Below are 25,600 nucleotides of genomic sequence, written 5' to 3' on the forward strand. Positions count from 1 at the left end.
TTCAGTGTACAGTTCAGTAGTCTTAGATACATTCATAATGTCGTGCAACCGCCACCACCGTTCGTCTCCATAACTCTTTTCATCTTGTAAAACCAAAACCCTGCACCCGTTAAAGAAAAACTGTTCATTACCCTCTGCCCCTGGCACCAGGCGACCACCATTTTACTTTCTGTCTCTGGGATCTGGGCTACTCTGAGTACTCTTAGAAGTGGAATGTTTGTCTTTTTGTGATTGGCTTATTTCACTCAGCATGTCCTCAAGATTCATACATGCTGCAGCATATGTCAGAATTTCCTTCCTTTTTAAGGTTGGATAATATTCCGTTGTAAGGATAGGCCACATTTTGCTTATCTATTCATCTGTTTATGGGTACTAAGGTTGCTTCTGTGTTTTAGATGTTATGAATAATGCTGCTATGAACATAGTTGTATAAATACCTCTTTGAAACTCTGCTTTCAATTTCTTGGGTATATACCCAGACACAGTATTGCTGGATCATATGGTAATCCTATGTTTACCTTTTTGAGGATTGCCAAACTATTTTCCACAATGAGTCACTATTTACTGTTCCCACCAACAGTGCACAAGGGTTCCAATTTCTCCGTATCTTTGCCAACACTTGTTGTTTTTTTACAATAGCCAACCTAACGCATGGGGAAGTGGTATTTAATTGAGGTTTTGATTTGAATTTTTCTAATCATTAATGACATTGAGCACCTTTTCATGTGCTCATTAGCCATGTATATATCTTCTCTGGAGAAATGTCTATTCAAGCCTTTTGTTCATTTTTGAATTGGGCAGTTTGGTTTTCGTTGTTGTTGAATTTTAGGAGTTCTCTATATATTCCGGATATTAACCTCCTACCAGATACATAATTTGCCAAAATTTCCCCCCATTCTGTGGGTTGCCTTTTTACTCTGTCGATAGTGTCTTTTTTTTTTTTTTTTTTTTTGAGACGGAGTCTTGCTCTGTAGCCCGGGCTGGAGTGCAGTGGCCGGATCTCAGCTTACAACTTGTTTTTGAGCCTCAGCCTCCGGAGTACTGGGGGGTCTCTCTAGAGACTGTCACGGTGTTCCAGGATGGTCTATCTCCTGACCTCGTGAGTGCCTCCCAAAGTGTGGCATGCTTGAGCCACCGCGCCCGGCCTAGGCTTCACTTGTTTTGAGACGGGGCTGCCTTGAGTGCAGTGGCACGCTCATGGCTCACTGCAGCCTTGATCTCCTTGGCTCAAGTGATCCTCCCACCTCAGCCCCTTAAGTAGCTGGGACTACAAACATGCACCACCATGCTCAGCTAATTTTCTTTTTCATAGCGACAGAGTCTCACTATATTGCCCAGGCTGGTCCTGAACTCCTGGGCTCAAGTGATCCTCCTGCCTCAGCCTCCCAAAGTGCTGGGATTACAGGAATGAGCCACCACACCTGGCTGGTAGTGTTGATACACAACATTTTTTAATTTTTGAAAAGTCTGATTTGTCTTTTTTTTCTTTTGTTGCTGGTTCCTCTGATGTTATATCTAATATATCACTGCCAAATCCAATGTTAGAAAGTTTCTGCCCTATGTTGTCTTCTAAACATTTTTTAGTTTTAGGCCTTACAATTAGGTCTTTGATCCATTTGAGTTAATTTTTTATATGGTGTTTAGGTAAGGGTCCAACTTCATTCTTTTGCATGTGGATATCTAGTTTTTTAAGCACCATTTGTTAAAAAAGACTGTCTTTTCTCCATTGAATGGTCTTGGTACCCTTTTCAAAAATCATTTATGTATATGATTGTTAGTTACATGGCTTTCTATTCTATTCAATTGTTCTATATGTCTGTTTTTAATGCCAGTGCCATACTTTTTTGATTACTGTTGCTTTGTAGTAAGTTCTGAAATCAAGAACTGTGAGTCCTCCAGCTTTGTTTTTATTTTTTATAATTGTTTTGGCTAGTTGGAGTCCTTTGAGATTCCCTATGAATTTCAGGATAGGTTTTTCTATTTTGGCAAAAAACGTCAGTGGAATTTTGATAGGGATTGCACTGTATCTATACATCACTTTGTGTAGTATTGATATTTCAATACAATATTAAGTCTTCCAATCCTTGAACATGAGATATCTTTCTATTTACATCTTCTTTAATTTCTTTCAGCTGTCTTGTAGTTTTCAGTGAAAAAGTCTTTCACTTCTTTGGTTAATTCCTAAGTACTTTCTTCTTTTTGATGCTATTGTAAATGAACTGTTTCCTTAATTTCCTTTTCAGATTGCTCACTGTTAAGTGTATAGAAGTGTGACTGATTTTTGTGTGTTGACTTTGTATCCTGCTACTTTGCTGAATTAACTTATTTTATTTCTTTCTTTTTTGTGGAACTGTTAGGATTTTCTGCATACAAGATCACATCATCTGGGAATAGAGATAATTTTACTTCTTCCTTTCCAGTTTGGATGCCTCTTCCCCCCCACCCCTTTTTCTTGTCCAATTGCTCTAGCTAGAACTTCCAGTAATATGTTGAATAGAAGTGGGCATTATTGCCTTGTTCCTGATTTTAGATGAGAAGATTTCAGTTTTTTGCCATTGAGTATGATATTTCCTGTAGATTTTTCATATGACCTTTATTATGTTGAGGTAATTTCCTTCTATTTCTAGTTTATTGAGTGCTTTCATCACTAAAGATGTTGAATTTTGTCAAGTGCCTTTTTTTGGCATCAATTGAGATGAACATGTGTTTTTCCCCCTTCATTCTGTTTGTGTGGTATATTACACTGATCAGTTTTCATGTGTTGAACCATCCTTGCATTCCAGGAACAAATTGTACTCGGTCAGGGTGTATAATCCTTTCAACCTGCTACTGAATTTGATTTGCTATTATTTTGTTGATGATTTTTGCATCAACTTTCATAAGGGATATTGCTCTGCAGCGTTCTTTACTTTTAGTGTCTTTGGTTGGCTTTAGTATCACGGTCATGCTGGCATCATAGAATGAGTTAGGACGTATTTCCTACATGAATTTCTTTTGAAAAAGTCAATAAGGAACTTACATGCTTGTAAAATATTTTATGGAAACTGAGTTTTGGCACTTCACACTATGTCTACCTTGTGTTAGAGAAGTTAACTGAGCTTTAGAGCAATGCATTGTGAACCTTTTTTGGTGAACGCTAGTAATAAACATATATATTCTTTTTTCCACCCTGATGTCACTACCTTAGGTTTGCTAAGCAGGTATGGGCTCTTCCAGATTCCTCTTGTGCCCAGGTTACCTCTGGGTCAGCTTTGTTTCCTCCCCTAGAATCTGTTCCTTGACTGCCATTTCTTTGTCTAGGTGAAGCACAGACCACTGCCCAGGTGCCCAACCAGGGACAGCTCATGCTCATGCTGTGGTGCAGGGCCTCATGTTCCTTTCTTGGAGGCCTTGAGAATCTCTCAGAACCTCTCTGATCAATGCCTCCCCTGGCCCTGGGCCTCCCTGAGGCTTTCCTGACACTGTCTGTGCACTGGGGACTCCTGTCTAGCCTAGCTGGTGCAACCCAACTCGTGGCACTTCCTGTCTGGACCTCAGCCTGTGCTCTCTCCTCCCAGTGACCCCTTCCTGACCTCGGGGAGTCACCTCAGCCCCTTGCCCAGCCCAAGGTCCCTGTTACTTGCTCCCAGGCCAGCCGATTTCTGCTGGCCCAGCCACCCTGCCAGGCAGTTCTGGAGGATGCCACCACGGGGCCCAACCTGAGTGGATCCTACTCTGTAAGGGGGGTCATGACTGAGCCTGTCTCCTCCAAGTATCAGGTAGGACACTGAGATTTTCTAAGAAGAGCCATGTACTGCGAAAGTAAGAAAAAATCACAGGCAGGACTGACAGTAAGGAGGGAGACAAGAGGCAGGTTCACTCTAAGGCGAGGGGAGGCAGGCTCCATGCAAGAGGGGAAGTGTGGGGGAGAGAAGTGGTGGCAGCAGGGTGGAGAGAGAAGAGGGGAGACTGTGGCGGGGGGTAGGAAGGAGGACTGCAGGGTTAGAGAAGAGGAGGGAGGACTGCAGGGTGGGGGGAGAGGATGGGGGGCCACAGGGTCAGGGGACACAAGGGAGGACTGTGGGGGAGGAGAAGAGGGGGGAGATGAGGGAGGACTCAAGAGTTAGGGAAGAGGAAGGAGGACTGCAGGGTGGGGGGAGAGGAGGGAGGACTATGGGGGAGGAAGGAGGACTGCAGGGGAAAGAGGAGGGAGGACTTTAGGTTAGGGAAGAGGAGGGAGGTCCACAGTGGGGACAGGAGGGAGGACTGTGTGGGGGGGAGGAGAGAGGATCACAGGGGTGAATAGAAGGGAGGGCTGCAGGGTTAGGGAAGAGGAGGGAGGACCATGGTGGGGAGAGGAGGGAGGGTTACAGTGTGTGAGAGAGGAGGAACCACCATGGGGGTAGAGAGAAGGGGGATCATGGAGGGGGAGAGGATGGAGGACCACGGGGGGGAGGACGGAGGGTCACAGGGTGTGGGGAGGAGGGAGGGCTGCAGGGTGGGAGAAGAGGAGGAACGACTGTGGGGGTGGAGAGGAGGGAGGACTGTGGGGGTGGAGAGGAGGGAGGACTGTGGGGGTGGAGAGGAGGGAGGACTGTGGGGGTGGAGAGGAGGGAGGACTGTGGGGGTGGGAGGAGGGATGACTGTGGGGGTGGAGAGGAGGGAGGACTGTGGGGGTGGAGAGGAGGGATGACTGTGGGGGTGGAGAGGAGGGAGGACTGTGGGGGTGGAGAGGAGGGAGGACTGTGGGGGTGGAGAGGAGGGATGACTGTGGGGGTGGAGAGGAGGGAGGACTGTGGGGGTGGAGAGGAGGGGAGGACTGTGGGGGTGGAGAGAGGAGGAGGGATGACTGTGGGGGTGGAGAGGAGGGAGGACTGTGGGGGTGGAGAGGAGGGAGGACTGTGGGGGTGGAGAGGAGGGATGACTGTGGGGGTGGAGAGGAGGGAGGACTGTGGGGGTGGAGAGGAGGGAGGACTGTGGGGGTGGAGAGGAGGGAGGACTGTGGGGGTGGAGAGGAGGGATGACTGTGGGGGTGGAGAGGAGGGAGGACTGTGGGGGTGGAGAGGAGGGAGGACTGTGGGGGTGGAGAGGAGGGAGGACTGTGGGGGTGGAGAGGAGGGATGACTGTGGGGGTGGAGAGGAGGGAGGACTGTGGGGGTGGAGAGGAGGGAGGACTGTGGGGGTGGAGAGGAGGGATGACTGTGGGGGTGGAGAGGAGGGATGACTGTGGAGAGGGAAAGACAGGAGTGCCATGGGAAGGAAGAGGAGGGCGGGCTGCAGAATGGGGGAGAGGAGGGAGGACTGCCAGTGGGGAGAAGAGGGAGGCCCATGGAGGGGGAGAGGAAGGAGGACTCCACAGTGGAGTGAGTTCTGCCAGCACTGTCCCTGACTGACATCTTTCCTGGCACAACCTGCCACCTGGTGTCCCTAAACTTGAGTTTCCTCAGTGAGTATAGGAGCCTCTGCCTCCATCTTCAGCAGGGACAGCAACAGCGTAATGGGTTTAGCTTTGTGGAGTGCAGGTGGGGCATGGGAGAGGGCACCCCGGGTTCTGTCCCTGTCCCCTCCCTGTCCCTGTCCCCTCCCTGTCCCTGTCCCTGGACACCCCGTCCCTGGTCTCTCCCCGTCTCTGGGCTCCCATCTGTCCCTGCTCAGGCAGTGACATCTTCCCATCCGCAGTGCTTCCCATCTCCTCTGGATGTTGCTTATGGTTCAATGCAGGGCCCCTAGGCCATGCATGGTGGCTCATGCCTGCGATCCCAGCACTCTAGGCAGCTAAGGTGGGTGGATCACTTGAGTCCAGGAATTCAAGACCAGCCTGGGCAACATGGCAAAACCCCATCTCTAGTAAACATATAAAAAATTAGCTGGGCATGGTGGCACATGCCTGTGGTCCTAGCTACTCTGGAGGCTGAGGCAGGAGCATGGCTTGAGCCTGGGAGTTTGAGGCTACAGGGTCCTGTAGCAATAGCACTGACCCTGTCTGGGGCTGCCAGGTTCGTCCCCACCCTGGTTCATCCTTGCAGTGAGCCATGGCTGCCCCTTCCTCCTCTGTCCTTTGTCTGAAGGACAATGCCATGCCCTGCATCCTGGAGGGGCATAGCAGGGGCAGCCATACTGGGCAGGGATGGGGCTGTGCTGTCCTCCTGGGACAGGTGCCCCCCACCTGGGCCTGGCTGGCTTTGCTTTTTAGGTTTGCAGTTGCCCCCAGCATGGAGCTTCCCCAAGTCCCCAGTGGATGGGCCAAGCCCACCTTCCCAGTGTTGTCTGTGTTCTGGCCCCGGAGAGCAAGAGCTGGACCCATTGGGAAGACCCCAAGAAGGAGGGGGCTCTGCACAGGGGCCTGTCTTGAATCTTCACACTAAGCCTATGGACTGGCTACTCAGAACCACGATGTGGGCGGCCCCAGTGGCACACGGCCCCGAGATGCTCTGCACACCCAAGGGACGTGACAACCCTGCCATACCTGCAATCCCGCGAGGGCCTGGGAGACGGCAGGGGCGGCTGGACTCCTGCGTGCGTCCACCAGGACGACCAGACCCAGGTCCCGGACCTCCTTCCTGGGGACGGAAAGACAGCTGGTCTTAACCACCGAAGGTGAAACCTCTTACAAAAACGAGTTTCTCCACCTCCGAGACTAGTTGTTACTGGTTTCCTTTCAGCTCTAGAAGTTAGGGGTTCTCTATACACATCAGCCTTCCACTTCCTGAAGGTGCAGGCCCATCGGCTGGAGGCACCACCGTCGTTCCTCTTGCTAACCCGCCAGTGACGTCAGACAGTCTCGGCCGTGGGGCTGCGGCTACTTTCCCCTAAACGCCCACCCATGCTCCTGGATGGACGAAATGGGCCCTGCTCCATCAAGGGGGCAAGGGCTTCAGGGCCTTCTTGCCTTCGTGTATTTGTCTGGGCTTTAACGTAAGCACAGAAGGTGATTCTGATGATTCTGACGGGATGTGGACGGCCTGTTCCCAAGACGGAAGCTTGAGATCAGTCATGAGGGTCTTTACTCTCCAGAGCCAAGCTAAGACTGTTAGAACATCTTTTAAAACTAAAAATACCATCACGTGGTTTTGAAAACTCCAATTTAAAAGTTTTGTGTCTGTGATTGTGACTGGAAACTTCACTTCAAAATTTAATAGGAGAAAAGAGTAGGTTGGGTGAGCTGATATATTCATTTTACAAAATTTTAGGGTTCGGCTGGTCTGAAGGGAGTGAGTTATCTCATTTGATTGCTCACGCAGTTACAGATCAAACACCTTGTTCTACTCTTCCCCCCTTCTCACTACTACACTTGACTAGTCTTAAAAAATACATAGCCTGGGCCGGGCGCGGTGACTCACGCCTGTAATCCCAGCACTTTGGGAGGCCGAGGTGGGTGGATCACCAGGTCAGATCGAGACCATCCTGGCTAACACAGTGAAACCCCGCATCTACTAAAAATACAAAAAATTAGCCAGACGTGGTGACGGGCGCCTGTAGTCCCAGCTACTCAGGAGGGTGAGGCAGAAGAATGGCATGAACCCGGGAGGTGGAGCTTGCGGTGAGCTGAGATTGCGCCACTGCACCCAGCCTGGGCAACAGAGCAAGACTCCGTCTCAAAACAAAAAACAAAAAACAAAAAACAACTATATATATAGCCTGGCGCTATGGCTACCTGGGAGGCTGAGGCGGGAGCAGGATTGCTTTAGCCCAGGAGGTTGAGGCTACAGTGAGCTGTGATTGCATCACTGTGCTCTAGCCTGGGCGACAGCAAGACCCTGTCTAAAAAAAATAAAAATAAAAATAAATGTTGTGTGTGTGTGTGTGTGTGTGTTCTCCGAGAAACTTCTTCAGCTCTAATTCCAGGATTAATTCCCATTCTAATTAAGCTGTGTGTCTGGACGCTGATCTTACAGCACTCATGTAGCCAAGGACACAACAGAACCCTGACTCAAAGCCGGCAGAAGCTGCACGTCACACGGATGGCTGAGTCCTGGTCAAAAGAGTGAGTGTGCCCTCCCCACCCCGTAGCCAGGTGTGTTTAATTTTGGGTGTCACTGGGAAGGATGTGTACAGAAGACAAGAAATGGTGTGTAGAAATCAAGGCTGGAAGCACACGGGTGCTGACTGTTTTGAAAGATGAGGTTAGGAGAGGCAGAGTCTGGTCATGGAAGCTGGCACCTCCCTGTGCCCCCCACTTTGCCACACACATGCAGCTGGGGTCCCACGGGTCTGCAGGGTGGGGCCTGGCCCCCCGTCCTACCTGGGGATGCTATGGAAGTACAGCAACAGTTCGGTCAGCTCGGCGCAGGACAAGTGTTCCCTGGTCCAGAGCGGGCTCCTGGTGCGGACCTGCACCACCGCTCTGCCCTGACGGTCTCGGGTCCCTGTGGAGACAGAGACAGGGCAGCTGCCAAGGGTTTCACTCCTACGAGGTGATGAGCTGGGTCTGTGCTGTTGGCTTAGATGTGAGATCGGCCCTGACAGGAGAGCCTGGTGTGTGCTCACCTGGGCAAGCGGCAGCCCATGCTCACCTGGGAGGGTGATGACCCCGGACTGCAGCAGCTCCTGGTTGACGTCCAGCACCCGCTTGGGCACCTGGCTGGGGAAGTCCCCTGTGCCCGGCGGCCGCCCTTCTTGCTCAGGGCGTGGCTGCTGGGCAGGCGCATCGGAAAGCCCGCTGGGGTTGTGGCAATGGAAGCTGCCGCCGTCTGTGCTGACGTAGGCTGAGGACGCAAGAACGTCTGGACAAAGGAAAGAGGCTGTGTCAAAGATGAAGGTTTTCCTGCGCGTTGAAGGCAGCTGCTCTGCTCAGCTTGCTACGCACCACGGGACAGAAACACGCATGAAAATAGGCGGTTCCATGAGAACTTGTCCCAGTTCACGTGGGAAGTGAAAGCATGTTCCACTGCACAGGGCACGCGGCGTCATCACAGATAGAGACGGATTCTCCAGCTCACAGACAGCTCCCTACCTGCACACCCCTCAGGAAGAACGGGTCATCTCATCCCTGCTCACCTGCTCAAAGTGCAGCGTGTGTGACTGCATGCGGTGTGTGATTGCGTGTGCGTGCGTGGTATGTGTAACTCTGGCACGTGTGATTGTGTGAGGCATGTGAATGTGACTGGTGTGTTACTGTGTGTGGTATGTGGAACTCTGGTGTGTGACTGTGTGTCAATCTGGAGAGTGTGATCATGCGAGGCCTGTGACTGTGCGGTATGTGATTGCGTGTGTGGTGTGTATGTGCGTGTATCATGTGAGGCATGTGACTGCGTGTGATGTGACTGCATGTGTGATATGGGTAACTCTGGAGCGTGTGATCGTGTGAGGCATGTGACTGCATGTGGTGTGTGATTGCGTGTGCATGTGTGTGGTATGTGGAACGTGTCGAGTGGTATGTGATCGTGTGAGTGTGGCATGTGACTGTGTGGTGTGTGATTGCGTGTGCATGTGTGTGGTATGTGGAGCTCGAGCATGTGATAGTGTGAGGCATGTGACTGTGTGTGGTGTGTGATTGCGTGTGCATGTGTGTGGTATGTGGAGCTCGAGCGTGTGATAGTGTGAGGCATGTGACTGTGTGGTGTGTATGACTGTGTGCATGTATCGTGAGGCATGTGACTGCATGTGGTGTGTGACTGTGTGTGCATGTGTGTGGTATGTGGAACTCGAGCGTGCATCGTGTGAGGCATGTGACTGCATGTGGTGTGTGATTGCATGTGCATGTGTGTGGTATGTGGAACTCGAGCGTGTGATCGTGTGAGGCATGTGACTGTGTGTGGTGTGTTACGGTGTGTGTGTGACGTGCGAGGGGTGTGCTGCACGATTGTGTGTCTTCTCTGCCCAGTACAAATGGAAGAAAATCAATACAAAGGAAAGGTGAGGGGCTGGAAACCGCGGGGAGGGGCTGGGACTTCTCATTTCAGCTGAAGTGCAGTGAGGTCACAGAAAACTTCCAGGAAGCGCTGCCCCAAGCGAGTGCTTCTGTTACAAAAAAGCTCTTTCTGCAGTGGGTCCCGTGTGTGCGGCACTCTGGGAACGTCAGAAGTTCCAGGCACAGCAGCCTGACTTCGAAGGCGAAAGGCCCTCGTGAGGTGGCTGGAACGGGCCGGGCCACACTTCTGTCTCCAACGGCCGTGGTGCCTCCGATCCCCTGGTTAGGCCAGGCGGGTAGAGGGTGGGCGGCCAGGCGGCTGTCTCCAGGCACAGCAGCGGGCGGCCCACGGAGAGGAGGGCTCAGCCCGTCCATTTCGCGAGGTTGGGTGGCCCCGCTCGCTGGAGCCCACATCAGTATGTTCACGTTTTCCTTGTTTCCAACATCACTGGTTGTGTTACTCACAGGCTATTTCTTTACTCAAAAAAAAAAAAAAAAACAAAAACAAAAACAAAAAGAAAAACAAAAGAAAATATTTGAAAAATATTTAAGAAATATGTTGTCATTCTTTTCTTACTTGATGCCCTGCGAACAGTCTTTAAATCGTCCCATTTTCTCTCCTAACCCTTGGAAACTGTGAATGTGGCCTCCAGTTGGAAACTGAGTCTGGGGATCTGGATGTGAGGTGGTCCTGGGTTTAGAGGGGCCCCAAATCCAGCGATGGATGCCCAAGAGCAAGGAGAGGGAGATTCGAGTCAGAGGCAAAGGGGAGGACGGTCAGAGTGCTGCAGCAATAGCCCAGGACACCTGGAGTCCCGGAAGCCGGAAGAGGCGGGACGGGTGCCCCTGGACCTCAGAGCGGGGACACTCTGCCCACAGCTTGATGTTGGACTTCTGGTCTCCAGAACGTGAGCCCAACACGAATGTGGAGACTGGCTTCTTGTGGATCAAGTGACCAGACAAAACTGTGACAGGGTGGGAGGGGGACAGTGCAGGGGGGGAGGCTGTGGGGGTGTGTAGGGGAGGAGTGGGGGTGTGCGGGGGAGGTTGTGGGGTGTGGGGGAGGGGCGGGGTGTGTGGGGGAGGTTGAGGGGGTGTGCAGGGGAGGGGCGGAGTGTGCAGAGGAGGGGTGGAGTGTGCAGGGGAGGTTGGGGGTGTGCGGGGGAGGTTGTGGGGTGTGCGGGGGAGGTTGTGGGGTATGTGGGGGAGGGGCGGGGTGTGGGGGAGGTTGTGGGGGTGTGCAGGGGAGGGTGGGGTGTGCAGAGGAGGGGTGGAGTGTGCAGGGGAGGTTGGGGGTGTGCGGGGGAGGTTGTGGGGTGTGCGGGGGAGGTTGTGGGGTGTGCGGGGGAGGTTGTGGGGTGTGCAGGGGAGGGGGTACGGAGCATTTACCTTCCTCTTTGATGCAGCCGGGACCCTCTACTGGGACACAGTTTGGGGTCCCCACAGCTGGTCCTCCTAGGTGGCCCCCAGGCCTGGCGCCGGCTGAGTGGTGGGAGGTGTGGCAGGCTGCAGCCTGGGCCCCTCCGGAGCTTCTGGGCGCCCTTTCCCGGGACCGAGACCTCCTGGGAAGGGTCCGCCCCGTGGCTCCTGGACCTGCCCGGCTGGGCGTGTGCCTCTCCTTCTCTAGACTCGGGGTCTGCTGGGGGTCTCCCCAGGGACCAGAGGTTTCCTCCTGAGTCCCACTGGCTGCTGTCCCAGTCCCCGGGTCCCTGCTGGCTCCAGCCAGGGAGCTGCAGGCCGGGCCCCCGAGGGCCTCCTCAGAGCTGCCCAGGGGCATGGGGTTCCGCAGGGCCTCCATGTACGACTCCCTGAACCAGCGTCTAGGTGGCACACAACTGGAGTCCCCTGGCGGCCGCCTCCTGCTGCTCGGGATGTCCAGGTCTGTGTGGAAGGTGAGGGTCTTGGGACCCTCCTCCTGGTCCAGCTTCTGCTCCGATCCCCCGCAGTTCTCAGGGGGCATCCGTGGGCCCTGCTCTGAGGGGCTGACCTTTTCGAAGTCCCTGTCTGAGCTTCCAGACAGGGTCTGGGGCCTTCCCAGCTCGGCTCTTTCTGGGTAAGGAAGGTGCCTGAGCTGGTCGCTGCCCACACGCCCTCGGCGGCAGGGTGGGGTCAGGGTGTCGGGGGAAGGGGTGCTTCCCTGGAAATGGGGGCCTGCCATGGCTTGGGTGGGGGCTGGGGCCTCTGAGGGGCTGCTGGGCAGCTGCTCGGGACCTGTGCAGCTGGAGCAGCTCTGCAGGATGGCTCCAGGGCTGGGGACAAAGACAGGGTTGGTGATGTCGCTCCAGGGGGCTCGGTGGACAGCCAAGCCTGAGGTCAGCAAGCAGGTGCGCAGGGGAACGTGGCTCCGTTCCTGGTTCACCCACTCCAGGAATGCCCCCGTGAAGACACAGCCGTACATGGCCTCAGGGATGGTGACTTCCTCTATGCCCCTTCCCAGCCGGGACAGGCATTTCAAGACCAGTCTAGCTGACTGCTTCCCCGCCGATGTGACCTGCAGGTAGAAGTCCCCGGGCTGGAGCCGGACTCCGTGCAGGGACGCCAGCTGCACCACCACCTTCTCATGGGCACACAGCGGCCAACCTGGGTGCAGGAAGACCAGACCCCTGTACCTGGCCTGAGACAAGAGAGAAAGGAGGTTAGTGGTGGGCACGGCCACGGCCTGGGCTCCTCCGTGCCCTGGGTCTCCACCTCTCAGGGGAAGGTCAGTGACTGAGCTCCCACAGGGAAGGCGTCTCACGGGGACTGGGATGCACTGTCCCTTGGAACATAAAACAGGTCATTAGGACTAGAAAAATCATGGGCTTCTCTTTGGTTCAGGGGTCAGTTATAAAAGCAATCGTAGGCCGGGCGCGGTGGCTCACGCCTGTAATCCCAGCACTTTGGGAGGCCGAGACGGGTGGATCACGAGGTCAGGAGATCAAGACCATCCTGGCTAACACGGTGAAACCCCGTCTCTATTAAGAAATACAAAAACTAGCCGGGCGAGGTGGCGGGCGCCTGTAGTCCCAGCTGCTTGGGAGGCTGAGGCCGGAGGAATGGCGTGAACCCGGGAGGCGGAGCTTGCAGTGAGCTGAGGCACTCCAGCCTGGGGACAGAGTGAGACTCCGTCTCAAAAAAAAAAAAAAAAAAAAAAAAAAAAAAAAAAAAAAAAAAAATAAAAGCAATCGTATAGTTCTACCTGGAGGCTGGGGGTAGGTGGGCAGGACAGGGGAGAGGAGGCTGCTCGAGGGTCACAGCCAGAGCCCACCAGGCGCTCTGAAGGGTGAGTTGTCCCTCAGAGTGGCTCCAGCCTGGGCAAGGGGCCGGGCGTCCACACTTGCCCCTGCCAGCCCTGGTCAGGACCACCCTAAGGGGGGCTCCCTCCTCTGCACTTCCGGCGTTCCCTGCGGCTCCCAGCCGCTGCGGGCGCTACCTCGGCCTCCTCAGCGAGGAGTGCGGGTGCCAGGATGCTGGTGAATTTCACTTCAGAATTTTCTCCGTTCCCTTTAAATAGCTGAGATCCCACTCCATTTACAACTGTGTACTTTAGCTATTTTCACCCAGCGTGATTTCACGAGCATTTCCTGTGCTGTTAGAAACTGCAGACAGATCACGTAACTGTTGGGTATTTATTTTCCCCAAATTTTGCTCTGACAAACTAAAATACAGTAAACATCTTGGGGCCTAGAGCCCCGCCTGGGTTTCAGTTGCTTCTAGAGAATCTCATACCAAGTTCATGTTCAGCCTACCCACCAATCACGTGTTGCACTGGTAACAAACAGGCCTGAGATGTGAGTGTCTTTTCTCACTCGCAGCTCAGCTTTACTATGCTGGCCTCAGGGACTCCACGGAAGTCACAATCCCAGCTTTCCAGAATGGCAATAAAAATGCACTAAACACTTGAAAGTGCATTTGCCACTGAAAGGGACCCATATTCAGATGGTGAAAGGTTATTCTCAAAAGCCTTTTTCTAATCATTTTCATCTTGCTGGGCTTGAATTCTTGGAATGTAAAATCGAGTATGAGCATCCTAGGTGGCTGAGGGAAGTGAAAACAAGTTCCTCAACTTTTATCAGAATTTAAGCTCAAACTTCACTCAAGGGGAGGATATACCGAACAGGGGCATAAAACGGAGCCATCATTGATACGGCAAATCTGACTTAAAGAATGTAAAGTTACACCCTCATTTCAGAAAATAACCTGAATAGATGAAAGTAACGTAATGCAGAAAACTAGAAAATATTCATCTACTTCAGAGGGAAGAAATTAGCTGGGGGGGGGGGTATGGGGGGTGCGTCCCAGGGTCTTCTGTGAGCCACTGGCAAATCCAAGTGGTCATTTAATCGTCTGATGTCAGGGCGGGCCCTGGAGCTGCTGCACTCCAGACCCACAGTCCATGCAGACATCGGCCCACCCAGTTTTCAGAAACGTCTGCACGTGTTCCTCACCTTGGTGAGCAAGCCATTCAAGAAGCAGCCCCCTGACACCCTCCCAGGTGCTGCGAGGCAGCCTGTCTGAGGAGCTGTGTCCTGGGCTGGACACCTGGTGGGGCCACCTCCGGCCTCTCCACAGGTTTCACCCCAGAAGAGACAGGTACCTGCTGGTCCATGAGGACCTCCCTGAGTCTGACCCCAGAGCCCGTCCCCGATCCTACTGCCTGGCACAGCTGTACTGGTGCCCAGGGCATGTTCCCGTGAAGAGGTGATTTGATGTAAAATGCACGACTGTTGAAAAAATCATTGTGACTTGTCCTTGTAATTGCACTACCAGATTTTTTTCAGTGTTAGAAAACAGAAGTGGGAGGGTGTTGGAGCCTTGCATGTCTTTTGCCCTCCCATAGGGGTCTACAAGTCTCTACATATCAAATATTTGATGAGACAAACCCTATTTCCAAACCCTATTTCCAACATGCATAGGGTTTCTTCGCTGTGGAAGGGAACTGGTCTGGGTTAAAGGCAGTGGCACAGCCCAGAGCAGGAGGGAAGTCAGACTGTGGGGAGGAGGGGGTGTGTGTGCACGTGTGAGTGTTAAAACAGATATAATGTGAAGTTCACCAGCATAACCATGATTACGAGGTACAGTTCAGTGGCATTAAGTACATTCACACAGTTATGTAACTATCACCACCATCCATCTCCAGAACTTTCCATCTTCCCAAACTGAAACAGTGAACCCATCAAACACCAGCTCACCATTCCCCTGCCCCTGAGCCCCCAGTACCCACCATTCCACTTCCTGTCTTGATGAATTTGACTAACTACTTCCACAAGTGGAATCATCCAACATTTGTCCTTCCAGTACTGGCTCCTATCCGTTGGCACAGTATCCTCAAGGTCCATTCACGCCGCAGGTAGCACGTATTGGAACTGCACTCCTTCTGAGGGTTGCATAATATTCCACTGTGTATACATACTACATTTTGTTATCCATTCACCCATCCACAGCGTTGCACAATATTCCATTATGTGTACACACTACATTTTGTTATCCATTCACCCATCCACAGCGTTGCATAATATTCCACTGTGTATACACACTACATTTTGTTATCCATTCACCCCCACAGCGTTGCATAATATTCCATTATGTGTACACACTACACTTTGTTATCCATTCACCCATCCACAGCGTTGCACAATATTCCATTATGTGTACACACTACATTTTGTTCGTCCATCCACGAACACTGGGGTTGTTTCCACCTTTTGTCTATTGTGAATAATGCTGCTGTCAACACAGGTGGACAAATACCTGTTTAAATCCCTGATGTCCATTCTTTTGGGTAGGTGCCCGGAAGTGGAACTGCTGGATCACAGGGTGATTCTGTGTTCACTCTTTTGAAGAACTGTTTCCACAGCAGCTGCACCATTTCACGTCATCACCAACCATGCACAAGGACCCCAATTTCTCCACACTGTTGCAAGCACTTGTTTCCCAGTGGTGTTTTTCCTTTAACAGTAGCTATCACAATGGATGGGAAGTGGTGTCTAACTGAGGCTTTGATTTGTGTTTCCCTCCTGATTAATCATGTTGAGCATCTCTTCATGGGCTTATTGGCCACTTGTATATTTGTTTTGGAGAAACACCTGTTCAGCCCTCTACCCGTTTTTGATTTGCATTATTTTTGTTGTTGAGCTTTTGGAGTTCTTCATTCATTCTGGATATTAATCCCTTATCAGATACACAATGTGCAAATATTTCCCCCATTCTGAGGGCTGCTTTTACACTGTGTCAATAAGGTCCTTTTTATGTAATGGTACCCTTTTTAAAAATTCGATGAAGCCTAATTTATTTTTCACTTTTGATGGTTGTGCCTTTGGTGTCATATCTGAAAAATCTTTGCCAAATCAGATGTCACAAAGCTTTTCCTCTATGTTTTACTCTAAGAGATATAGTTCTCACATTTAGGTCTTTGATCCATTTTGAGTGAGTTTTTGTAAACGGGGTTTAGGTAAGGGCCCTACTTCATTCTTTTGCATGTGGATATCCAGTTTGCCAAGCACCACTGATTGAAAAGACTGTCTTCCCCAGTGAATAGTCTTGGCACCCCTGTAGAACATCACTTAGGCATATACATGAGGGTTTATTACTGGGCTCTCTATTCCATTCCACTGGTCTATGTGTCTGTTTTTATGCCAGTGTCACACTGCTTTGATTACTGTAGTTTTGTACTAAGTTTTAAAATCAGGAAGCGTGAGTCCTCCAACTTTTCTTTTTTTCAAGATTGTTTTGGCTATCTGGGGGTCTCCTGAGATTCCACATGAGTTTTAAGATGGGCTTTTCTATTTCTGCAAAAAACACCATTGGGACTTTAATAGGATTGCACTGAATCTGTAGATCACTTTGGATAGTACTGACATTTTACTATATATATATATATATATATATTTTTTTTTTTTTTTTTTTGAGACAGAGTCTCGCTTTGTCACCCAGGCTGGAGTGCAGTGGCGCGATCTCAGCTCACTGCAAGCTCCGCCTCCCGGGTTTACACCATTCTCCTGCCTCAGCCTCCCCAGTAGCTGGGACTACGGGCGACTGCCACCACGCCCAACTAATTTTTTTGTATTTTCAGTAGAGATGGGGTTTCACTGTGTTAGCCAGGATGGTCTTGATCTCCTGACCTGGTGATCCACCCACCTCGGCCTCCCAAAATGCTGGGATTACAGGCGTGAGCCACTGCACCCAGTCTATTTTACAATATTAAGTCTTCCAATTCATGAACATGGGATGTGTTTAAAATTATTTACATCTTCTTTAATTTCTTTCAGCAATGTTTTGTATTTTCAGTGAACAAGTCTTTTACTTTTTAGTTAAATTTATTCCTAGGTATTTCATTCTTTTTAATACTATTATAAATGAATTTTTTTTTTTTGAGGTGGAGCCTTGATCTGTTGCCCAGGCTGGAGTACAGTGGCGCGATCTCAGCTCACTGCAAGCTGTGCCTCCCGGGTTCACACCATTCTCCTGCCTCAGCCTCCCTAGTAGGTGGGACTACAGGCGCCCATCACCATGCCCGGCTAATTTTTTGTATTTTTAGTAGAGATGGGGTTTCACCATGTTAGCCAGGATGGTCTCAATCTCCTGACCTGGTTATCCGCCTGCCTCAGCCTCCCAAAGTGCTGGGATTACAAGCTTGAGCCACCGCGTCCGGCCTGAAATTGTTTTCTTAATCTTTGGATTGCTCATTGTAAGTGTATAGAAACACAACTGATTTTTGTGTGTTGATTTTGTATCCTCAAACTTTGATGAATTACTATTTCTAACAGGTTTTTCTTTTGTATTTCTTTTTTCTTTTTTTCTGAGACAGAGTCTCACTCTGTTCCCCAGGCTGCAGTGCAGTGGCACGGTCTCAGCTCACTGTAACCTCCGCCTCCCAAGTTCAAGTGATTCTCGTCCCTTAGCCATCCGAGGAGCTGGGACTACAGGCACACGCCACCGTACCCAGCTAATTTTTGTATTTTTAGTAGAGAGGAGGTTTCACCATGTTGGCTAGGATGGTCTTGAACTCCTGACCTCAAGTGATCCACCTGCCTCAGCCTCCCAAAGTGCTGGGATCACAGGCATGACCCACCGTGCCTGGCCTTCATTTTTTTTTTTATTTCAATAAGTGTTCCGGAGAACAGGTGGTGTTTGGTTACATGAATAAGTTCTTTAGTGGTGATTTCTGAGATTTTGGTGCACCTATCACAGTGGAGAGTGTACCCAATGTGCAGTCTTTTATCCCTCACCCACCTCCCACCCTTTCCCACGACTCCCCAAAGTCCATTGTATTATTCTTATGCCTTTGCATTCTCATAGCTTAGCTGCCACTTATGAGTGAGAACATACAATGTCTGGTTTTCCAGTCTTGGTTATTTCACTTAGAATAATGGTCTCCACTTCCATCCAGGTTGCTGCAAATGCCATTATTTTGTTCCTTTTTATGGCTGAGTAGTATTCCATCATATATAAATTTATATATATTCTATCATATATATTCTATTATATATATTCTATCATATATATATATTCCATCTCATATATATTCCATCATATATATATATATATCTATATCTATACATATAGGTATATATCTCTCACATTTTATCCACTCATTGATTGGTGGGCATTTGAGCTGGTTTCATATTTTTGCAGTTGCAAATTGTGCTGCTATAAACATGTGTGTGCAAGTGTTTTTTTTGTATAACAACTTCTTTTCCTCTGGGTAGATACCCAAAAGTGGGATTTGCTGGATTAAATGGTAGATCTACTTTTAGTTCTTTAAGGAATCTCCACACTGTTTTCCATAGTGGTTTTATTAGTTTACATTCCCAACAACTGTAAAACTGTTCCCTCTTTATCACATCCATGCCAATATCTATTATTTTTTGATTATGGCCATTCTTGCATGAGTAAGGTGGTATCACATTGTGGTTTTGATTTGCATTTCCCTGATAATAAGTGATGTTGAACATTTTTCATATATTTGTTGGTCATCTGTATATCTTCTTTTGAGAACTGTCTGTTCATATCCTTAGCCCACTTTTTGATGGGATTGTTTATTTTTTTTTCTTGCTGATTTGTTTGCATTTCTTGTAGAGTCTGGATATTAGTCAGACAAGAGAAAAAAATAAAGGGCATCCAAATCAGTACAGAGGAAGTCAAACTGTTGTTTTTGGTTGATGATATGGTCATATACCTAGAAAACTCTAAAGATTCATCCAAAAAGCTCCGTGAACTGGCAAATGAATTCAGCAAAGTTTCAGGACACAAAATTAATGTATGCAAATCAGTAGCTCTACTATACACTAACAATGACAAAGCTGAGAATCAAATTAAGAACTCAACCCCTTTTATAATAGCTGCAAAAAATTAAAATACTAGGAATATACCTAACCAAGGACGTGAAAGACCTCTACAAGGAAACTACAAAACACCGCTGAAAGAAATCATGGATGACACAAACAAATGGAAACACATCCCATGTTCACGAATGGGTAGAATCAACACTGTGAAAGGACCAAACTGCCAAAAGCAATTTACAAATTCAACGCAATTACCATCAAAATACCACCATCATTACTGACAGAATGAGAAAAAACAATCCTAAATTCATATGGAACCAAAAAAGACCCCACACAGCCAAAGCAAGACTAAGCAAAAAGAACACATCTGGAGGCATCACGTCGCCCAACTTCAAACCATACTATGAGGCCAGAGTCACCAAAACAGCGTGGGACTGGTATAAAAATAGGTGTACAGACCAATGGAACAGAATAGAGAACCCAGAAATAAACCCAAATACAGCCAACTGATCTTCCTCAAAGCAAACAAAAACAGAAAGTGGGGAAAGGACACCCTATTCAACAGATGGTGCTGGGATAATTGGCAGCCACATGTAGAAGAGAGAAACTGGATCCTCATCTCTCAACTTATACAAAAATCAATTGAAGATGGATGAAAGACTTAAATCTAAGACCAGAAACCATAAACATTCTAAAAGATAATATCAGAAAAAACCCTTCTAGACATTGGCTTAGGTAAAAATTTCATAACCAAGAACCCAAAAGCAAATGCAACAAAAACAAAGATAAATAGATGGGACTTTATTAAAGTACAAAACTTCTGCACAACAAAAGAAATAATCAGCAAACAGATGACCCACAGAGTGGGAGAAAATCTTTGCAATCTATATATCCAACAAAGAACTAATAGCTAAAGTTTTTATAAAATCTTTAGGGTTTTCCACATATAAGATCATGTCATCTACAAACAGATAATTTTACTTCTTAATTTCCAGTTTGGATGCCTTTTACTTTTTTTTTTTTTTTTTTCCTTGCCTAGCTACTCTGGGAAGAACCTCAAATACCATGTTGAATAGAAGTGGTGAAAGTGCGTATCCTTGTTCCTGATATCAGTGGAAAAGCGTTCAGTCTCCCACCACTGAGGACAATATTCATTGTGGGTTTTATACATATGGATTTTATTATGTTGAGACGGTTTCCTTTTATTCCTAGAGTATTTTGTTTTTATCATGAAAGGGTGTTGAATTTTGTCGAATGCTTTTTCTGTATCAATTGAGATGATCAGAAGAAGCTTCTTCCATTTATACAGCCAACAGAAACATGAAAAAATGCTCATCATCACTGGTCATCACAGAAATGCAAATCAAAACCACATTGAGATACCATCTCATGCCAGTTAGAATGGCGAACATTAAAAAGTCAGGAAACGACAGATGCTGGAGAGGCTGTGGAGAAACAGGAACACTTTTACACTGTTGGTGGGAGTGTAAACTAGTTCAACCATTGTGGAAGACAGTGTGGCAATTCCTCAAGGATCTAGAACCAGAAATACCATTTGATCCAGCGATCCCATTACTGGGTATATACCCAAAGGATCATAAATCATTCTACTGTGAAGACACATGCACACGTATGTTTATTGCGGCACTATTCACAATAGCAAAGACTTGGAACCAACCCAAATGTCCATCAGTGATAGACTGGATTAAGAAAATGTGGCACATATACACCATGGAATACTATGCAGTCATAAAAAAGCGTAAGTTCATGTCCTTTGCAGGGATATGGATGAAGCTGGAAACCATTATTTTCAGCAAACTATCACAAGGACAGAAAACCAAAAACCGCATGTTCTCACTCATAGGCGGGAACTGAACAATGAGAACACTTGGACACAGGGTGGGGAACATCACACACCAGGGCCTGTCGGGGCTGGGGAAGGGATAGAATTAGGAGAAATACCTAATGCAAATGACGAGTTGATGGGTGCAGCACACCAACATGGCACATGTATACCTATGTAACAAACCTGCACGTTGTGCACAGGTACCCTAGAACTTAAAGTATTTAAAAAAAAAAAAAAAAAAAAAGCACCGGCTTCTTCAGGGGGAACCTGCAGAGGGGTGGGGCATCAGCCGTGATTTCATAATAATGTACGTAACATGAACAACTGAACTATGACAAGAGTATTCCAAGTGGAATGTACATCACGGCTTTGAAAAGGAAACAAATAGAGAGAGAACACTATTCTTCTTTGCCTCAATACAATTCAGAATTCTGTGATTCTCCTCGGCCAAACCAGCCATGGTTTAGATTGTACATCTTTTGGCTACCCTGGAATTGCTGCCACATTAGACCAGATACGATGAATCTAGTAGTCATGTTCTGAATAGCTCCAGTCCTGAGAAAACTACAGATCACACAGGGTCAACCTCTCTCTCATTTTGATGCCTTCTCTAAGTGGTGCACTCTATGTTGTTTCGACACAGCGTCAACGAGAGTGTCAGAACTAGATTTTCTTATTTAAAAGGAGGCCACTGGACTTCACTGTTCACGTGCTGCAGCTCAGCTGCTAAAAACAAGCAAAGGGTCCTTCTTTACAACGAGCTTTCGCAAAGCTGTCCAGGAGCCTGAAATTCCTGAGACAATGAACAGGCTTCGATCACAACAAAGGCATATCACACCAGGAATGTGAGTATTCCTAAAAGTTCAGCTTCATTCTGGGCAATGGGACAGGTGACCTCCCAGGGCATGAGGAGGCACTAAGGGATGAGCTTCCCTCTACTGTGATATGAAACAAATTTACACTTCTTTTTTGGCTTAATATTATTTCATTACCATCTCCTTATGTATTTTTTAGATGTTAAATTGTAACACCTCTTCTGTAAATTATCTCTTCAAGTCTGCCAAGTTTTCTATTGGCTCTCAGTGTTTCGCTTATGCTTATAAGCCCTCGGCAAAGACAATATAAAGAATAGCTTTCATTTGGTTTGTTTTTTCTTCTGATGTTTTTGAATCGTAAATTCTCTAGATGTTTCTCCCATCAACCAATTTCCTTCTCTTTGTGGTGTCACTGTCTGCTTGAGCCAAGTAGGTCTTTTTCTGATGAGAAAGCATGTTCCTTTCTCTCTCTCTCTGTCTCTCTCTGTCTCTCTCTCTCTCTCTCTCACTCACTCTCTCTCCATATTCACTCTGACATCTGGATTTAATGTGCTCTTGGGTGGGAAAACCTACACAGACATTTTCCTGAGTGACTTATGAGCATGTGTGACTCTTGATCACATTCCGGGTGAAGCCTGTCCTCTTGCCCACTGATTTTACTGCCTGCTTGGCAACGTTCTAAGTTGTGCATCCTTTGAAGCCTCCAGCTGTGAGTGGTCAGGACTGGCAATTAGTTCATTAAGGCAGGCAATGAGTGAAAAAGAATGGTCGTACATACCCTAAGTAGTTTATTTTAGCTTCAAATACATAATGCACATTCGCCCACCACTATCTTGATGGGGGCTAGGGAAGGCTTACTTCCTCTTTGGGAGCTCTCCCTCAGTCCTAGGGAATACTTCATAGCTCTCACTGACCTTTGTTGATGAAGACAGCAAAGCTCTATGAAGTATTTAAAGAGGCTTACTCTGAGCAAAGTGTAAGTGACCACCGCCTGGGGTACACCCTCAAGAGACCCTGAGAACGTGTGCCTGAGTTGGTCTAGTTACAGCTTGGTTTTATACATTTTAGGGAGAGTGAAGTTACAGGTAAAGACATACATCAGTACATGTAAGGTACATATTGGATCCACCCAGGAAGGCAGGACATCTCAAAGGGGGAGCGCGGGGGCGGTGGACTCAGAATTTTTCTGATTGGCGGCTGGCTGGAAGAGGTAAGCTCTGCCCAAAGAACTGAAGTCAGCAGAAGGAAACGCTCGAGTTAAGACAAAAGGGGGATAAAGCCAAGGCTCTTGTTCTGTCGACAAAGCTTCTAAGCAGCAGGCTCCAGTGAGAATGACGGCAAACGTCTCCTTTTGTACCTTAAAAGGTGTCAGACTCTTGGTTAAACCCCTCTCCTGGGTGAGGAGAAGACCTAGAAAGGGAAGGAGACTCTCTACAGAATGCAAATATCCCCCACAAGGGACAGTTTTGCAAGGCCACTTCAGAATATGGCAAATAAATCTATTTTGGAGTAAAATAATTTCATTTCCTCAGGGCCTGTTGTCATGTGACGCCGCAGGTTCAGAGTTGGTATCTTATTGCTGCAGAATCTGTTTTGTGAGTCTTTTGATGTCTATTTTAATACTAATGCTGGTCAGTTGTACCTAAACTCCAAAGGGAGGGGGGATGTGTCAGGCCTCTGAGCCCAAGCCAAGCCATCGCATCCCCTGTGACTTGCACGTATACTCCCAGATGGCCTGAAGTTAACTGAAGAATCACAAAAGAAGTGAAAATGCCCTGTCTCGCCTTAACCGATGACATTCCACCACAAACGAAGTGAAAACGGCCGGTCCTTGCCTTAAGTGATGACATTACCTAGTGCAAGTCCTTTTCTGGGCTCATCCGGGCTCAAAACGCTCCCCCACTGAGCACCTTGTAACCCCCACTCCTGCCCGCCAGAGAACAACCCCCTTTGACTGTAATTTTCCTTTACCTACCCAAATCCTATAAAACGGCCCCACCCTTATCTCCCTTCCTGACTCTCTTTTCGGACTCAGCCTGCCTGCACCCAGGTGATTAAAAAGCTTCATTGCTCACGCGAAGCCTGTTTGCTGGTCTCTCCACACGGACGCGCATGACAGAATGACAAGGCCTGTCTGAACCCCTTCCTTCATGGCCTGAACTCGTTCTTCCAGTTTCTTTGGGATCCCCTTGGCCAAGGGAGTGGGGGGTCTGTTCAGTTGGTTTGGGGACTTAGAATTTCATTTCTGGTTTACACCCTTTATGGTTCATCCTGTTACTAGATAACAGCTCTCCGCATGAAGCTCTCCTGACTAAATTTCTGTGCGGTGTTTGTCTCCTGATAGGACCCTGACGAGAACAGGAGGCCCCAAGCATTATCTGTTGAATTGAAGAGCTCTACCATCTTTCTTGAGTTAACCACACCTACACTGTTTTGTCTTACAGTATCTTGAAAATGCAGCAAGAATTTTAAAAACTTTAAGGAAGAAATATGAATGTAGAACCTGTCTAGATTTTTTTTTTTCCCCAAAATATCCCAGTTGCGAGGAGGATTCTGGGAAGACGGTGGAGGAGGAGACACCTGAAGTCTGTCTCCCCATCTGGACAACACCTGCACTGGCAGCATCTGTCTGCCGTCACTGTTCTGGAACTCTGGCGTCTACTAAAAGTGGTTGATGGTGGTCCTTTCCAGCTCTTGGACCTGCAGGCAGCCCCACCTCTAGCCCCACAGGCAGCTGTACATTTGTTCCTGGAGCAGCCTGCAAGAACCAAAGTGTCCACAAAACCCCAAGAAACAAAAAAGACAAACCCCTGTCATCCAAATACAGTGGATCAGTGCTGAGGACTAAGCTCTGATTTTTTTTTTTTTTTTTTTTTACCTTGCCTAAATGCCTATCTGAGGGGTCTGGGAAGCTCATGCCCTACAAACCATAAATTCTCATCATGGGCCTTTTATCTAAGCCTACAGATCACGACTTACTTTCCATCTGACTCTGGCATAACATCATGTGACAAAGAAAGAAGTCAAAATATTTTACCGCAAAACACGTTTCTTTGCCATATTTTGAAATGGGCCTGCAAAGCTGTCCTTTGTGGGGGAAAAATTGTATCTGTGAAGACCCTCTATTAACATAGCTAGATCCTTTTCTTCCAGGCCTCCCAATCCTGACGAGATTAACTAAAATCTAGTACCTTTTAAAGGTCTGAATGGAAACATCTGTCATCTATTGTCCCTAAGGGCAGCCACTATAAGATTCAAAAGAACCTTTGTCTCCACAATCTTTTATCTTTAGCTGAACAGCTCCGTTCTGTTGATCCCAGGTCTTTAGAAGAACTCAACCCATTGTCAGCCAGAAAAAGTTTAAATTCACCAAACCCCTTAGTTGTCCTGGCTTTCTGGACCAAACCAATGTATTTCTTAAATGTATTTGATTGATGTCTCAATACCCCTAAAATGTATAAAACCAAGCTGCACCAGCCGCCTTGGGCCCATGTTCTCAGGACCTCCTGAGGGCTGTATCAGGGGCCATGGTCTCTCGTGTTTGGCTCAGAATAAATCTCTTCAAACATTTTACAGAGTTTGACTCTTTTCCTTAACAGTGCTCTGATCACCGTGGCTGGTGACCACAGAGATGCAGACAAAGAGGTGCAAGACCAGTGCTGTTGTACCTTTCCCACCGTTCGGCCGCCACCCACCACTGCCACCCAGTGTGGTCGCACCTTTCCCACCGCTTGGCCGCCACCCACCACTGCCACCCAGTGCTGCTGCACCTTTCCCACCGCTCGGCCGCCACCCACCACTGCCACCCAGTGCTGCTGCACCTTTCCCACCGCTCGGCCGCCACCCA

At 48.4% G+C, this 25,600-nt stretch overlaps 2 protein-coding genes across 2 annotated transcripts in view; both read right to left on the minus strand.

The window, feature by feature from the left end:
* The window catches only part of SDHA (succinate dehydrogenase complex flavoprotein subunit A), a 196,393-nt gene that overhangs the window by 97,493 nt on the left and 73,300 nt on the right, over positions 1–25,600 (minus strand). The gene's annotated exons all lie outside the window — the stretch shown is intronic.
* The window catches only part of PLEKHG4B (pleckstrin homology and RhoGEF domain containing G4B), an 89,331-nt gene that overhangs the window by 30,231 nt on the left and 33,500 nt on the right, over positions 1–25,600 (minus strand). The window contains exons 3-6 of the mRNA XM_050795373.1: positions 11,219–12,443; positions 8,493–8,702; positions 8,222–8,345; positions 6,446–6,539 (exon numbers count right to left, since the gene is read on the minus strand). Coding sequence (XP_050651330.1) covers positions 6,446–6,539; positions 8,222–8,345; positions 8,493–8,702; positions 11,219–12,443 — 1,653 coding nt within the window. The remainder of the gene's footprint in view (positions 1–6,445; positions 6,540–8,221; positions 8,346–8,492; positions 8,703–11,218; positions 12,444–25,600) is intronic.

Source organism: Macaca thibetana, chromosome 6 (genome assembly GCF_024542745.1).
Source record: "Macaca thibetana thibetana isolate TM-01 chromosome 6, ASM2454274v1, whole genome shotgun sequence".
Classification (NCBI taxonomy): Eukaryota; Metazoa; Chordata; class Mammalia; order Primates; family Cercopithecidae; genus Macaca; species Macaca thibetana.